At 38.8% G+C, this 17,307-nt stretch overlaps 1 protein-coding gene across 1 annotated transcript in view; it reads right to left on the bottom strand.

Annotated features, from left to right (window-relative positions):
• Positions 1-503: 503 nt before the first annotated feature.
• Positions 504-17,307, bottom strand: part of KCNK13 (potassium two pore domain channel subfamily K member 13) — a 57,646-nt gene continuing 40,842 nt past the window's right edge. Inside the window, exon 2 of the mRNA XM_064658974.1 lies at positions 504-10,019. Within this exon, the coding sequence (XP_064515044.1) occupies positions 9,127-10,019 (893 nt within the window). The 3' untranslated portion in view covers positions 504-9,126. The remainder of the gene's footprint in view (positions 10,020-17,307) is intronic.

Here is a 17,307-nt window from a genome sequence, read left to right as displayed (position 1 = left end):
GCCGATGTTGTATATTTAATGTGTAACTCTCCAGGGTTCAGAGAGAGAGCAGCATGACTTCCCTCCAGCAAACCTTAGCTCAAGCCAGCTTCCCTGCAAGAAAGATTTGCTTATGGTGGGTACCTGGTGGGAATGCAAAGTACATTTAATACCCTTTTTTTTTTTCTGTCAGACAAACATTTGCTTGGACCATAAGCCAAGATGGCTTAGACAAATGAATAATGCAGTCCTTCACATTCAGCATTAAATCCACAACATTTTTTGGGTGTTGAAGCAAGGAAGTTTCTAACATCTGCTGGTTGCATGGTTCTATTCCTCTGTCCTCAAGGAGAAGAATGTTTCAAAAAAGATAATGAACAGGTAGACACATCAAGGGAAGAATGTTCTTGAAAAACCTTTTTATCACACACAGTAAAATAGTTATTCCGTGTTTCGGTACTTTTAGCCGATTAGGTTAAATATAAATTAAAATAATATGTATAGAAAAATATTCCATGATGATGTTTCACTTTTTAAAATGTATTTTAATCTGTAGAACAGAAATACATGTTGTGGAGGAAAAAAAACCAACTCAAGTTCTTCCATATATTGCCAAAGCACTTTTGTATTTTTCAGACTGAATTCTTCCATGTGATCTTTCTATTAGTTTCATCTACTTCTGTAGTTCTGGGTACACAATTATTTTATAACATGTAACTGTAAAAGAAGAGAGTGAAGTTTTGTGTTGGATACCTGGCAAATCAAGATTCACTTTTGTCTGATTTTAAATTTTAACCACTTTTCCACCGACTAATCAGTTGCGCAAATTCTATCAGGATCTGAAAGTTAAATCTATTCTAGCTCATATCTGAACATCAGGAATAACAATACTGCAATTGCAGCTTACTGTCATTTACACTTGATGAAATTAACACAATATGAGAGTAAAATTGATTGGGAAACAATGTTTGGACAACAGTATGTATAGAGCAGTAGTTTAGCTTCAAACTGGAAGAAGGTTTTGCAAAACTTGCTCTGGGTCCATATTTTTATTACTAACTTGGATGATAGGATAGGGAACACAGTTTCAAGTCTGCAGATGACCCCAGACAGTCAGTTATGGCAAAGATGCTGAAGGACTAGGATTCAAACAAAAATGGATATGGGAAAGGGATCTGAAAAAACAGAAACTATTCAACAACAATACATGAAATGGACATAGGCACTAACTGGAGGCACTACAGTTTGGGTAACAATTTTGCAAGAATAGAATTTGGCATTGATGGCACATGAAAAACTGAAGATGAATCTACAGTGTTTTAAAATAGCAAGCAAGCACCAACCCAGAAACTAAAGGAACAGGATGTGTAGATAAGACATGGAAAATAATCATGCTCCTCCATGCTCTATTAACAACATATTTTCTGTGTCACTGTATCTGATTTTGAGCACCATACTTGAAAGGAAAATAAAAAGTGGACCAAGGATCAAGTACAGTCTGGAGCATGGTAGAGCAACTATAGAAAGTGTCACATATGGAAGGGTATTTTTCTAGTCTGGGATAGCAAAGAGTGAGATGAGCTACTGTAAAAAATACCTCCCTTTCAAAAAGAAAGGGAATATTCTGTTCTCCATATTCAGCATGGCTCAAATGCAAACAATGTGCCTCAGCTGTAGCAAGGGAGAATTAAATTAAGCATCTGGGAATACGTTTAAAATTAAAATGTTCTTCAATAGGTTGACTGGGACAACTGTAAAATCTCTAACACTTGAAATTCATTAAAGCTTGACAAAGTTCTCCATTTTCTTATCATCATGGGCTGTAGTTTGGGGATTATAATTCTTGTTATTGCACAGACCTATTACATGGTGTCAAAAAAGGACCAGGTCTTCTGCAAATCAGGTGAAATATTTCTGTAGTTTTGGTTATTTATGCAAATTTATTGAGCCTTAGACATCCAAGAAGGTAGAAGAGCTAAGAGCAGGGATAGAGCTGTGAATAAAGAAGTTAAAATCCTGACAGAATAAAGGGATCTTTTTTTTTTAGAGGTGCTAAAATATCACAACACTTGCTGTTTACCCTTTGGACCTATGCTGCAAGTCTGAGGAGGTGTAAGCTCTGTTTGACACCTTCTCAGCTGATGGAACATTCAGAACATCAGTCTCTCTGTGTGCCTCACTTTCTTTACCTCCTGACTTGCTTTGTGTGGCTTTTCTTGCATCTAACAGGTTGCGAGCCTGCCTCTCAGACCTTTTCTCAGGTGGGGTGCCAACATTTATCAAAAGGGGTAGGATGTTGATTCTGTGTGAGATGTCCTCCCTTTTGGCAATTTTTTTTGAAACTGGCCAATGTGTAAAAGAGAGCAGAGACACATGGACACATATGTGCAGTCTGAACCCTTGCACTTTTCTTCCATAAGACATCAAAAATGCTTTAAGAACATCTTATCACTGCCTCTGATACTGGTGTAAAAAATTTCACTCAAATGCCTATGAATGAAAAATAATAAAACCACATCTTTATCATTCCATTTAGTAAACGAGGTATGGCTCTGCTTTTTTTTTGACAGAGACCACTTCCCAGTGCAATGTTCAGCAGAGACAAACCCCATGGTATATTTGGCTAGCAGAAAGATTTGATGAACTGAGATAAAGACAAATGGAAAGAAAAAAAGGAGGGAGAAGGATCTTGCAGGTGTGGACTGACAGAAGAAAGCTGAGGGAAAGAATGAGCTGACACAAACAGTCAGCGCAGAGCAAAATCTACCCTTTTAGAACAGAATGAATTTTCATGGAAAATGTGTTATTTGTCACAGTTTTTTCAGCTGAGGAAATGAATGACTACCAAACAATTCTTAGAGACAATAATCTGGATACTTTCAATTTTAAGCAGGTCTTCATCAGAAGTAGGTTATTATTTTGTAGACCAAATAATGGTCCCTGGGCAATAACTTAGCACAGAACACAGTACTGCATGAGTAGAATTAGCATTTGCACAGCTGGTGGTAAAAGCAAAGTAAGAGGATAGTCACATTTCTTTGGATTATTTTGTGAAGTGGAATTAATTCATGTGAAAAATGCCAGATAAAGAATCCAGAAGCAAAGTCTTCATTGATTTCAGTGGATCAGAATCCACTCCTGAGAACTCTGCACATCCAATGTGCAGAGCCAAGCCACAGTGCCATAAGTTGCTTGCTAAAAGGGTAATTAATGACCCTGCCTAGGAGTCTAGGGCAGACAGACTGACCTTTTCAGTCCTTGCCATCTCAATTAAGAGTGCCAACAATAACGATACCTAGGGATCAAAATACCCATCTGCTATGTATTAGATTGAGAAAAGCAGCTACCTGAATGCTATTTATGAAGAAATGTGTTTAACTTAGAGCTAAGTGCTTGCCTAAATGCAATAGCTCAGAGAAGGGGCTGTGACTTTCTCTTGGTACAGGGTGCTGGTCAGTATTTCATATGAGAAAGGCACTTTCAGTACACTGCAAACAGATTGCTACCTGCAGAAGCAGCACTGCCTGGCAAATGACAGATATTTGCACAGAGAAGGGCAGGAACTAGCTAGGCCTGCTTTGGAAAAGGGTTTGGAGACTAGATGGCACCCACGGGCTCATTGCAGCATTTAGAACAGATGAACAAATACAACTTTAGAGTTCTTGGTTTTGAACTGTGGCTATTCACTAGTAAGACCAAACCTCTTTGGTGAGCTGGAGAAATTAAACTCTGATGTAAACTTCAAGTTAGGATAAAGAGGAGGATTTCAGCAGCTCCAAGAGATACATGTAAAGGTGATGTAAGGTTATTTTCATTTTTCTTCATGAGCATCTGTTTCTTCTAAATATATCAAAAAGCAAGGTTAAGTTTTCTCAGATAAGACTACAAAAAGTAAACACTGACAGTGTTCTATGTCTTTAAAAGGGGAATAGCTTTGAAAGACACTTCAAAAGATAATGTTTGAAAACTAGGCCATCTTGCCTCTCTGTGAGCTTCTGCATGTACACCTAACAGGAAATCCATTTGAATCCAGAAACTGTACCCTTGCTTGGAAAGAGTTGATTCTGCCTTTCATCAAAGTTCCCCTTTACAAAAAGCCAGGCAGCTGGAGGAAAAAGATATTTAAAACATATCTGACTATCATGCCTCTCAAAATCTTTGCAGATTTATATTATTTATTCTATTATTGCAAATAATTTCCAATAATAAAAACTGCAGGCAAATATTAGAGTGAAACTGTAGAAAACCAGAATGTAACTTAGGGCATCTATTCCACAAGGTTGTTTTTACACTGCCCTTAAAAGTCTGCAGTGACAGGGTTTTTCTCTGGTTTGACATGAAACAGCTCTTTAAACACAGGTCATATCAAAAAGCTTCTGACTACTTGGACCTGAAGTGCCATTCTTTGTGTTCACACTGTGTTTCTCTTCAATCTAATAAAAAATAAGACTGTGTTGGTCCACATTGATGAGCAATGGCTTTAATTTTCCTAGTGAATTGTGACCTTGTAAGCAATAAGCGGAGTATTGTGTAGGTATTGTTGCTCATAGATGTTTGGAAAATACAGAACAGGGAAGGGATTGCATTCTTATTTCCTGGATTAAGCAAAAGACTACTCTGAACATTCTCAAATAGGCACATTGTACTTGGCAGTATTTTCTACCCAGGGGAAAGAAAACACTTGGTGATTCTCCACAGTTTGTACAAGAAATTGGACAAAATAACTTCACTACTTGAAGAATCTAAGAAATTACTATATAAGCCGAATGTTAGTAATATAAATCAAAACAACAAGAGATGCCAACTGTATTACTTGAAATGCTGACCCTTCTCTCAGCTAAGGCTCACTGAGCTTCTGTTCCCGGAGTGGGGACATCAGCGGGTCACACAAACAGCTCCATTTCCACAGTTGTTGGAAAGGAGTCACCCGAACAACTTAATACCCTCCATCTCCAGAGAAACTTTATTCAAATATAATGTTAATAGAGAAGCTTTTTTCCAAACCTGACCTCTTTCTCTTGATTAATTCAGTCTGAGAAATGGAGCTGGTTTAGTTTTCATGTCCAGCCTTACCTTCTCTTTGTTCTCTAATTTATAAATGTGTCAAATATAATTAAATCTGTCAAAGGCCAAGATTAAATCAAACAAACTGTAAACATTGCTCGTGTTATTTGGTTGATGCAAAGCTTTCACCATAAAAGGCTTTTAGATAAATGAACTCAGCTATTAGAGTGCTGCAGCACTGAAACTTTGCTCCAAGTATTTGAACTTTTCAGGGACACTGTCAGGTCAGCTTAGATTCAAAACCTAATATATGGCTGGGATTCTGAAATTGCCTAAGGGAATTAGGTACCTGACTTCTACTGAAAGTCAATGTGTGGTGGGAAGTGAATTGACTTTCAGCAGGAATTAAATGCCTTTAAAAAGTCTATTCATGTCCTTGCAAAAAGAGATCCATGTCCTTCATGGAGATAAATGAATGTAGCTGCTTTGACATCTACATACCCAGCAAAGCATCTGATGCATAAATGTTACAAAACCTAAACTAGGCAGAAAATCCTAAGAGCTATCTTTACTTATTTGATTGTATTTTGGTTAGCAGTAGATATTTCATTCCAATGTGTAATAATTATATTGTTCAATAATGATATTATTAAGTTGTGGCATAACTAAGGCTAACTTCCAGTAGATTACTCCTTTAAGGACTTTGAGTTTCAGTCTGCCAGGCTCCAACCTGCAGATTAACCCACTGATTTTAGCAGTACTCTTTAAATGCTGACCTCTTAAGTGCAGATTCAGAGGCTCAATACATCCAAGGTTTCCACCAAAGCATTTTTGCCTTAAAAACCCACACCCACATCTCATTAGCCATCATGCAAATTCATAGCAGGCGATAGGGAAACTCATTACTTGTGAAAGCAAGTTTCTGTTGTTGACTGAGATTTTAGTGTTAAACAATATGGCATTAAAATTTACACGGCTTTGAAATAAGATCTATCTTTCCTTTAATTCCTCATTGCTACTTTAAAAAATAATGCAAGAAATGCGATGTTGTCTGTATTTTTGCTGTAACTTATTTTTTATACAGGATGGGCATTTGTCACTCCTGCGCTAAATTCTGCTCTTTTTTGGCACATTTAAGTTTATATCTCCACATGTTTTATGAATTTAATAACTTAATGCTACATTATGCACAGAGCTTTTCAGGATTTCTCTGTCCAATGCCTTTAGAAAAAACCACTGTAGTAGTACCATGGGACTGGAGTTAGAAATTTCTCTCTCTGATCTTAAAAGTCTTATTATTTATCCCCAAATATTCTCTAAGAATATTGGTCTCCTTGGTAAAGCTACCTCATTCAATGTATAGTGTGGCTGCTATAAGACGAACTCAATGGCAAAATCAGAGGTCTTTTAGGGACAGGATGACATCATTATACAAGATGGCACAGGGACAGAATATGCCAGTCCTTCATCTCTGGAACAGCAATTCATATCTGAATAGAGGTGATCAGTGCCGTTATTCCCTCATTATCTTCAGTGCACATGAAATCCAACCACAAAACCAGTGCAAAAGATCCTTTCAGCTGGCAGGCTTGTGTCATGAGGAAGGCAGTGCTTGAGAGAGCAGAAGGTCAGGACTCAATGAAAGCAGAGTTAGTGTACAACAGTGATCTCAGACAGCCTTGCCAAATCTCTTTGATCAAGACTATTTATTAGTCCCTTGCTTTTGCAACCATAGATGCTTTCAGATCTGTTGAAAATAGCTGGTAAGATTCCTCTGTGGTGATGAATAACCAAGGCTTGGATCCACAAAGAATGAAACAGAGCAACATAACTGTCTCATGTCTTGAGAGCAGTTGAAACCATCTGAAGACCATCTTAATGATTGCTCAAGCAATGGGTCAAGTCCTAAACTATTTCTGCTAGTTGGCAGCATGAGGAATACATCGATAACAATGAGATCTTAGTGTTACAGGCAGTGAACAGAGGCATTGCTGGATGAATTTGAAAAGAAGGCTTCAGAGTAGTACTTTTCTCTTTTTATATCCAAGTATTTTTATTCAGTGAGGTTGAGACAAAGAACATCTTGGGATAAAAAAAAAGTGTAACAATGTAATGGATCTTGGGCATTATAATACCACCTAAATTAACTCTGTGGCAATTTTTGCTAATACATAACTCCACAAAAAACCAAATAAGACTGCTTTTCTCACCAAAGTTAGGGTTTGGGAGCTGGTTCAGATTTTACATGGATGCAAATATGAAGGGATACTGCTAGGGCTCTTCCACTGCTGCACAGCTGAGTTGATAAATATCAGAATTTGGACTAATGACTTCAGCTTTAAGCTTTCCTTGTAACTAAGGACAGTAGGATTTGACTTTAAATCAGGATTTTACCTCTAATAAAAGTCAAAAGAGACTGCAATTCTTTTCACTGGTTAAATACATTTGTTGAATATCTGGGGTTAGTTTATTATATGAAAGAATTCCAAGCTTTTGCTTTCAAATTCAAATATTGCTTTAAATGTGTATCAAAATGTTATTCTACAGTATTAGAAACCTAAATAAAAGAACTTTTGGCCAGAATGAAGAAATAGGATATGTTATTAATTCCCAATAGAAATTAAACTGAAGAGGCTATTTGCATTATTCTGTATGAGAAAAAATGAGAACTGCATATGGTGTTTTAAATTCCCTAAAATGGTAGTATTCTGAAAGTCTTTCTGGCTGTGAGGCAACATTTAGTCCTGATGCATGTACTATTCCTTTCCAGTCCTTTGTGACCAACTCTGCTTATTTACACTCTCATATACTATTTAGCTTTAATGCATTGCATGGATAAAGGAGAATCAGGAATTCAGCCCAGTCTGCCTTAAATTCTTTCCAGACTTTATGGTAATTTGATCCCTTATTTCTCCAGTTACCTATTAAAAAGGATGATTTCACTGTCATTAAAGATCACCTCTTTTTTCCTGTTTTCATGTTCTTCTCACTGTAATTACTCTTCTCATTGAAATTTCTTTTCTAGTCATAATGAACACTCAGAACATTTCATTGAGAAAAATGAGGAGTTAAACATTTTCTACCTCCCTAATCAGGATCCTGTCATTATCATCACCAAAAGCCAGAGAAACAGGAGAAGAATTACAGAATTACATGAAAGAGAAAAAGGACACTGCCAAAGTGATTCTGTGATCACAGTCATTTATAATAATACCTGGATGCTGGCATGACAATCTAATTGCATACTAAAGCCTGTTGCGTAAACTCAGTTACTAGTTGCACTACACAATGCTGATACTCAATTGCTTCAGTCACAATTGAGCCAAATATGAACAGAAAGTTGAAAAGTCTCTGATTGCTACTGTCAAATAATTCATACCACTCATAAATACATCAGTTTTTAATTTAATTTGATATTTTTGAAACAGAAAGCCACAGTGATTTGATTCTAGAAGAAAAAGTAGCCTTGGAAAAAAATCATGTTTTGCAAATGAAGAGAAGAAAACAAAAGTAGGATAAATTTTTATTCCATCACTTTTGACAGTATCCTCTTAAAGGAAAGACTAAATTAAATTCTAAGGGCAAAATTCTCTCCTCATTCGCATCACAATAACCCCAAAATATACCTACCAACTTTCATACTATTTTTCATTAAATTAGATCTGCAATATCATAGAGAAAGTCTTATTCCTCTTTTGGTCTCAGATGAACTACTTTCAGGAAACAGGTATAATGACAATAAGACAGAAAGCTCAAAAAAACCTTTGAATTAAGGATGCGTTCAGTAGACACACTTGGTTTCTTCCCATCCCACATATTTCTTATCCTGAAATCTGTGTTTCACATAAATGGAAAAGAACAGGACATGGAAATTTGATCTGGAGGCTAAATTAAATTCCTTCCACAGTGGCCTGCTTGAGAAGCAGAGGGATGGGAAATAAGGAAGGCTGGGACTGGTGCAATTCAAAAACATTAAGTGACAGCCCCCAAAAAGTGTCAGCGGTCTTCCATCAGGAGGTATGCCCTTCACATTCATCCCAGCCTCTGGTGGCACTCTCTCCCTAGCTACTTCCACTTGATTCACATTGTTTCAATACTTTTTGAAATGGCTCACACTGTTTCACTGTTATTACTGTTACAATTTTACCTATCCACACTTGTCTCTGCCAGTCTGTTATTCATAATTGCCAGGGCTCCAACCCCACCAGAGAATCCGTTTTGCTTTGAATTACAGCTCATTTGCCTTGGATACCCATTAGCAGTTTCTGACAGCTGTTTCTGCATGATGGCCAATGAGACTTTATTTGAGGCCAGGAAGTCTTTCATGGAGATCATCTCTCCTGACAGACGGCGTCCATCTGTGTCGCTCTCATTGACAACATCAGTCTCGATGGAGATGTTTCTCTGGCTGCGCACATTTCCAGGCATTACCACGTTCCTCCTTGAACGAAATAATCTTCTTTGGCATCTGTGGCAGCACTTGCAGGACAACTTCTTTAATATCCAGTTTATGGATTGTTTGATCACAATAGAGATCACATTGAATAAGGAATAGATGCAGCACACCCCCATGAGTATGAAGACGAAATTGCCAAAGCGGTAAAGGCCTTGGCTTTCATACTTGATGTTCTGGCTACTGACCAGGTCACCAAAACCTATGGTGCTGAAGGCCACGAAGCAGAAGTAAAGTGAGTCAAAGTAACTCCACCCTTCAATTGGTGTATACATTGCAGAGGCACAGCAGGAAATGATGAGTGATGCTACACATAAAATCAGCATGACATAGTACACAGAGGGCTTCCAGCCCGCCAGGCTGTCCACCTCAGATGTCCCTGAGCCCCGCCGGCCGTTGTGAGGGAGAACGCCTTTCCTCCTCAGCTGTCTTTCGTGGCAGGACTTCATGACATAAGCTATGACTGTGATCAAGCGTTCCAGGAACAGGTTAAAGAACAAAATGGTCCCTGCACATCCTATAAGGCCGTAAAATATCAGAAAAATTTTGCCTCCAACGGTGGCTGGGGTGGTCATACCAAACCCTGGAAGACAAAGCAGAACAGTTGAAAAAAATAAACCTATAGTTACCATGTCAGGAGTTTCATCCCAAGCAAGATCGACAAACTGGCAGCAAACCCCTGTAGTACAGCTCAGCTCTGCAAAAAAGTAAGGACACTCTCCCCAGGTGTAACCCACTTGTGCTTGACCTTGTCCCAGCCATAAGGGGAAGGAATGCATGCCACTATTTCCTCCAGAATCAGAACGAAACAAAAAGCAGAAGAAAATATAGGAAAGAAAAGAGTTTAGTGGAGAGTTTTGGTCGGGTTGCTAGGTTCACTCTTTCTCTCCTTGTGCCTCGGATCGCTTCCAGGCTTTGGAATTATCACACCTGCTTTCTTCTCTGAGGTGCTGTTCTGCACCAGGGGTCTGTCCTGGGGGTGGTTCTTGACTTCCAGGGGTCTATCCCTACCAAATCTTTGTAACACAAGGTGAAATTTTTCTGAGGCTCACCTGGCTCCTGTGGTAAGTGCAAGTGGTGCACCACCCAGCACTCAGTACCCACTGTAGCCTGGCTGTGTATGCCTAGGCTGGGGGCACACACCAGCCCCCAACGGAATCAGCAGACCCTCAGGAAGGTCCCCAGTAGGCGTTAAAGATGCCCTGCACATGACCCTGGTGTCTGTCACCCATTATCAATCCCGTTTTAAATCAGCTTTGCTGAATTTTTCCTATTTCTCTGTGTCCCACTCCACAGCTCAAGCCTGTATGTAAGTCTTATCAGAAATCTCCTCTGGTCTGACTCCCTGTAATAGGATTTCTCAGGCCAGAGGTGCTTCGGTCTTCTCTCAAATCCTTCCCATCCTAAAGCCTGAAAATAGTAATTTTATTTCAGTTGAAGCTGTTGATAAGACAACCTTGTTTTGATAAGATATTACTAAAGAATGAAAAGTATGTTCAGAACACCATTGAGCAAATTGGAGTAACACTCATGATAAATCTTTGCTGCTGTTTTAATAGGATTAAAAAGAGATTACATAACTGAACAACTGAGCCAAAACAATCTTGCTGAGAGGACAGAAAAATCATACAGGACATGAGACATTATTTGTTTCTTTCTCTTTGTAACTATGAGAGGCTAATTATGAAATAAAGATATAAGGCTCTTGGAAATAAAGGAAATTGTATTTCATGTGATACACTTGTGCTTGGAAGACAAGACAAATGCAGTGTGAAAAGACCATGTTTCCATCAGTGCTGAACTATTTTCCTCTTCCCTTTACTGGAGACCTGCTACCAACACAGATTCCTTTCTGACAATGGTCCTCACACTGTTAAGTGACAGCCCTCAGCTTCACCCCTCCAGCACAATCCCTGCTAATAACAGCTCCAAATGTGGGTTCCCAAGGGTCACTGCTCTTTTGCCTGATCCACAATCAAACTGCAGCATAAAGTGGTCCTACAGGAGTCTCCAGCCTCCTCATTAAATTTCTGTGCTAGAGAGAGCTGGACTGCAGCTCTGTGTGGGTGGCACATAACAAGAGACAAACCACAAAGGCAAAATGTTCTTCGTGACAAGACGATCTTTTTGCTTTTGTTCCCCTTGGCACACAAATATTTCCTCTTGCTTTCCACCTTCCCATTCTGCTCCATGATCTGATGCCTCTATAATCCTAGCTTTGATGCTTATTTTCTGTGCAGGCTGGCTTATATGCAAGTCATGACCTCCACCCTGTGGACAGAGGCGTAAAGACCAATGGACAAGAGGAATCTCTCTGCAGCCTGGTGGGATCTGCCCAAAGCAGCAGTGGGAAGGGCAGTGAGGGGCTGCCACATGCCGGCCCCCCCTTTTCCTTGAAGAAGAGAAGCAGATGAAGGCTGGGCAGAGATGGAAAGGTGGGGACCCTCTGGCACAGGCTTTTGGGCTGCCTCCCACAGATTCCTGTCAGGATCCTGCCACTGGCGTCATGGTCAGAGCCTGAGCTCCTCAGGTTTGTTTGTTTAGTTAACTGGATTTTGTTGCTGAGTTCAGTTCTGTGTGGGTAAAAAAATCACTAGCAAAGGCTTTACAAAGGAACTCAACAGGCATCAGGAAATCATGGTGAACCATGAATACCAAAAGATGTAGGACATTGATCCAGAGAGGCAGTGAATCTCAGGGTGACTGTCTCTTGTCATCTCCTTCTCTTCAGGGGAGCACTCTTTTTTTACCTTCTGGATTAAATGTAAAACTTTAATTAGTTTTTCTATTTACAGACCTCTATATGATAGCAATTGATACTAACATTTCCAAAGAAATGCTATAATAGAAAAACTGAAAGCAGTATAAAGATATTAGTTTAACAAATTTTCCTTTAAAGATAATGAGCTGTAAACTTTTAGTCCCAGAAATTATTTCATTTCCTGAAATGCTCTGTATTTCGATGTATTGGGCCACATTATGCCTGGTTAACTTTGACCATCACCATATTACAACTGGGATTAATTTGTGACACCATATTATAGATCAGTATTTGTTTGACAGTAAATGCATTTTTCCCCAAATGGACTTCTGAGGTGTCTGAAATATGTATAAATCTAAGTAAATCTAGTTAATTGCTTCAGTCAAGAAATGCAAGAGGGAAAAATTGTAAAAGGTTGACACAGTTGAAATTAAATTAAATCTATTCTTTCGGAATTTTTATGATAAAACTTTTCATTTCAAAATATCGAAACCACAAACTCCCTTCTTTTCTTATAAAATGCCTTTTTTTTCTTTCATTGTAGAAAAGAAGAATGGAGTGTAGGGTGCCACTGAAATATTGTGGAATTTAATTTTTTTTTTCCAAAACGTAATGTGAGTAAATGTCTGGCAGGTTTCTGCATAGCAGCTGAGGCTCTCTCTGACATGCCACTTGGGATGCTGAGTACCTTACAAACTGAGCCAGGGATGAACAGGCCTTCCATGTTTCATTACAGTCAGGTTTATAGTTGACTATCCTAATGAAATGTTGTTATGTATTTATCTCTTTTCTTATATTTTTTATGACTGTTAAAATGTGCAGTTGTCAGCAAAGAACCTCAGAGACTTTGCTGTTAATCTGCCTTCATTTTGAAAACTGACTATTGATACCTAGACTTTTCTGCTATTCTTTTTAAACAATTCTTTATCAAGAGTAGAACTTCACCTTTCATCCCATTGGTTTTATTTCTTTATTTCTTTAGAGGCTTTGGTGAAGACATTTGTGTAAAAGCTTTTTGAAAGTCCAGATACACTGTAATTTTTGTGAGATGTGACTTCCCTCTGCAAAAGCTGCATCACCTTTTAAAATGTCCTGACCTATTATATTCTTGTTTACACTTCCCTAATGTGCCTCTATTGAAGACAGACTTACTGACCCATGGTTTCCAGGAACATCTTTGCAACCTGTTCTACAAATGGTTGTCACACTTGCTACCTTTTCTTTTCTGTGCACCAGACCTGATTTTAGGCTATAAAGCACACTCTGTTATGCAGCATTTTCATGTTTGAGTTCTTTTGAAAGTCCTTCACAAAAAGCTTTGGTCCTGGCAATTTGAAAGAGTCTACTCAAGTGCAAGGAATAGAAGAGAAACCAACAGTCAAACGTATCAAAGGTAAATGACTTAGTGAATAATGTCAGTACCAGCCTGACCCATAGAGCAAAACAGTGAAAGAGAAAGAAGTTACATTGCAGACTGGGAAGCAAATACAGAATGAAATTATGAAATTGTATAAAAGAGGAAATAAAACCAGTGGCTGACACTTGGAGACTATTTGAAAATACAAAATTGCTTCTTGTGATGAAGAAATAAAAACAGGAAGCAACTTCAGGAAAAAAATGCTGATGATTTTATGGTATGAGAGAATGCTGATCAAACTTAGTGAATTTTATTTTACAAGTTGGGTGACATTTCTTGAAAGAGTTATTTCAAGTAACAATTGAGATTATAGTTAATCAAGTGGGAATCAGATCATTCTGAGCTGGAAAAATTGAATGTTTTTAAGGTACTAAAAAGTGTTTCAATCAATTTGTTAGACACGTCTGCAGACATGGCATTGTAATACCACCAATGATAGAAATGCATGACAAATCCTAACTTTACCAGCCCAGCAATGAAGGCAGCCTTCTTAGTAAAAATTTCAGGTTCCTATTTTGAAATCAGTATGATACTGATTTGCCCCATGATTCATTGACCACTATAAACGGTTTTATCTTTCCTAATATTCAGCTGAACTGAGGAAGTACATTCCATGTAGCTTCAATTTTCTTTCAAGTTGGAAGGAATTTATACTCCAAGTAGAGTCAGTAAAAGTTTTCTAAACACACCTCCTATGCAAAATAAATTTTCAGATTTTATTTTGGCAGCAAAATTTCTATTATGAAGTCTGTTAGTGCAAACCATTATAAAATCCACCTGTGTGTTCAGTTTATATTGTGTGGACATTCCAAAAGGATACACTAATACAAAAGAAAAATTAAAAAGCGAAATCACATCGATAGTACAATATAATCATCCTTTATGATTTCCTGAAGTAAGTACTGGGTATAAATGGAGAAAAGCAAGCAGCTGTAATTCTTATCAATAACCAGTTCGATAAGAAGGACTGAGGTCCAACAGGAAATTCTCCTAAAGCAGAATCCTCCAACAGAGAGCAAACAGTGAAAAATGTTAAGCAGATATTAGTCTGAATCTAACAGTAAAATGATTATATTGAAACCTAACAAGAGGAAACAGGCATCAACTTTTTTTCTATAAAAAAAAAATCTTGTTTCTCTATTTTCTTTCCTCAATACCCTGATCTACCAGCCCCTAAAAATCTAGAAAAGGTGAATTAAAACACCTCCCTCCTCCAACAGCCATCCCTCTGCTATGAGGCTGTGTGGTGTTCCCATCCAGCCCTTCTCGCTCTGCCCAGGTCCCCCAGACCCATCACATCCCATTACCCAGACACAGCCAGGGTGCACAGCTCAGGGGACTCACACCACCCACATCCTGGCATGTCACACACACAGCACTCAGCCTCAGAGAATCCAACTGCCCATTTCAGCCCAATCTTAGGTCATTTCATCTTTTCTGTTCTGTAAACTCTTTCAGTGCTACCAACCACTGGTATTTTTCCTGGATCATTACCCACACTTATCTCTCTCTGCCTGGTGATACATGGTTGGACATTTTGTGTTTTAATTCTGTATGTCCTGACATTCACAGGTTGCATTAACTAAAACTTGAGTTTTCATTTCCCAGTGCACTTGGTGCCATGAAAGGGTATGAGAAACAGTTCATCAAACCTAATCCCTCATGAACGAAGCTTGGAGCACCTCATACAGTGTGTGTGTGTGTAGGAAGACTAGGACAGGCATATAGATTTCACAGTTAATTTTACATCACGAGATTGGGTCTTTCTATTGTTCTGCAAAATATCTCTCTTTTCTGAGAGTTTTCATTTCCTTTTTGAATGTGTGCAGTTTGCTACTCCTGCCCTTCCCACAAAGAGGAAGTGGGTAGAAAGAGGGGGCAATGCTATAGCAACAATAATGAATCATCGTGAAGTCAGAAATATAAATATCATCAGAAAACAGCATTCCAGTTTAGCCTACAATCAGAGCTCCTTGTGATATTGTGTCTGTATTCCTAATGTATTTTATGTTTATTTGTTTATCAGCTCTACTTTGAAAGTGAATCACTGGGGAAATTATGAATTTCAGCAGTGGAACAGAAACACAAGAAAATGATTGAGGATCATGAAAGTTGTGAACAAAACTAAACAGGATCAAGACTTTCAACTGCAGTGAAAAAATCATCAAGAAAATAGTAATTAGGGAAGAGAAATATAGGGAGTCTTAGATACCTTCAAAGATACTGATCCTCCTTCCCTCAGACACATTCTGCAGTGAACTATCTACATAAGGATGTTTTGTGCTTCTAAAACAGGGACAGAAGAAACAACTCTAACAGAAGCTATACTTCAAAGACTTGAGAAAATGTCCTGTACTGTGCACAATTCTGACAGTGTGCAGACACTAATAATTTGGCAAAATTCACTTCTGCCATAATAGCCTAGTCTGATGCTCTCTGAGCAGAATAAGTTGTCCTAGCAAAACTAGTTCTACTGGAGTAATTCTCATCTGTAGAGACTCTTGAAGGAACAGCTAAAGTACTCCCAAATATTGTCACATCACTGCCCTTACGACATTGCTGTATCAGCAAGCTTGTAACAGTGTTCTGTTCCAGAAAGGAATGAGGATATTAAGTCCTTCTTTCCAGGAAGAGAAGAAAAAGATTCATTTCTGTGAGACGTCCACTGTGCAAGAGGACACAACTATGGAAGCAAGCACAGTGTTGTCACAAATAACAGCAGCTAAAAGCTAACAGTTTGTTGATGACAGCAACAAATCTGCACTTGGGTCCAATTTCTGATATGAAAAAAATCTTGTGTCATTTATTTTGCTAAATCGATGCAGAAACACACACAAACACACACACATATGCACACAGACACCTCTGTGATTTTCCATCAGTGGAAGATCAGCATCTGAACTGCATGGCTGGCTGGTGAGACACATCCATACATGTTGTTACAACCATTAATTTCAACATCTTGATCCTCTCTCTGATAAGGAGGGGAGGATGAGCTAGCCATGAACCTTTCCTTTAATGCAACAATTATTTGACAAAACAATATTTTACTGGGGACAGCGTGGTGTGTGGTAGCATTTATTTAATTGGCAATGCAATTTTTTGTGCAAATGGCTACGTGGGGCAGAAAGGCTCAGCCTGTCCAGGGAGGCAGGGCTACATGGCTATAACAGCACTCCTATGTGCTGTATGCTCTTCTGTTTCCAGATCTACCCGCCCGAGTGAGCTCTGCACCTCCTGCCTGGGCATCTCCAGCACTCCAGAGCTGTAAAAGCTGGAAATGTCTCCAGGGCTATTACAGCTGAGTCATATCTGCAAACAGACTGCTATGATGAGTGCTTAGCTGCTTGGTGACCTGGGACCTCTGCTGAGTACTGTGGCTTCCATCTCTGCCAGTCTGCACCTGCAATGTCATGCACAGGCAGGATGAGAGATGTAACCTTCTGCAGAGCTCCTAGCGGGGTTCAGTCTGTTCCTAAAGGACAATACTGATGCTGAAACTAAAGGTATAAGGTATAGATGAAACAATAAATACAGTTACCCAAATACAAGCTACACTTTCTCATATGTATTGAGATCTTTTTCACTCTCTAACTTGTTTGAAGACTTGTCACAGCTGACAGACAGCACTCTTGCCAGTTTAAATGAGGCTGAAGGACTGGAGAGAGACAATCCTTCAAGGACTGCATGAGT

This window comes from Pseudopipra pipra, chromosome 6, assembly GCF_036250125.1.
Source record: "Pseudopipra pipra isolate bDixPip1 chromosome 6, bDixPip1.hap1, whole genome shotgun sequence".
Taxonomy (NCBI): domain Eukaryota; kingdom Metazoa; phylum Chordata; class Aves; order Passeriformes; family Pipridae; genus Pseudopipra; species Pseudopipra pipra.
Note: the sequence above shows the minus strand (reverse complement) of the source record. Positions and strands in the feature narration are given on the sequence as shown.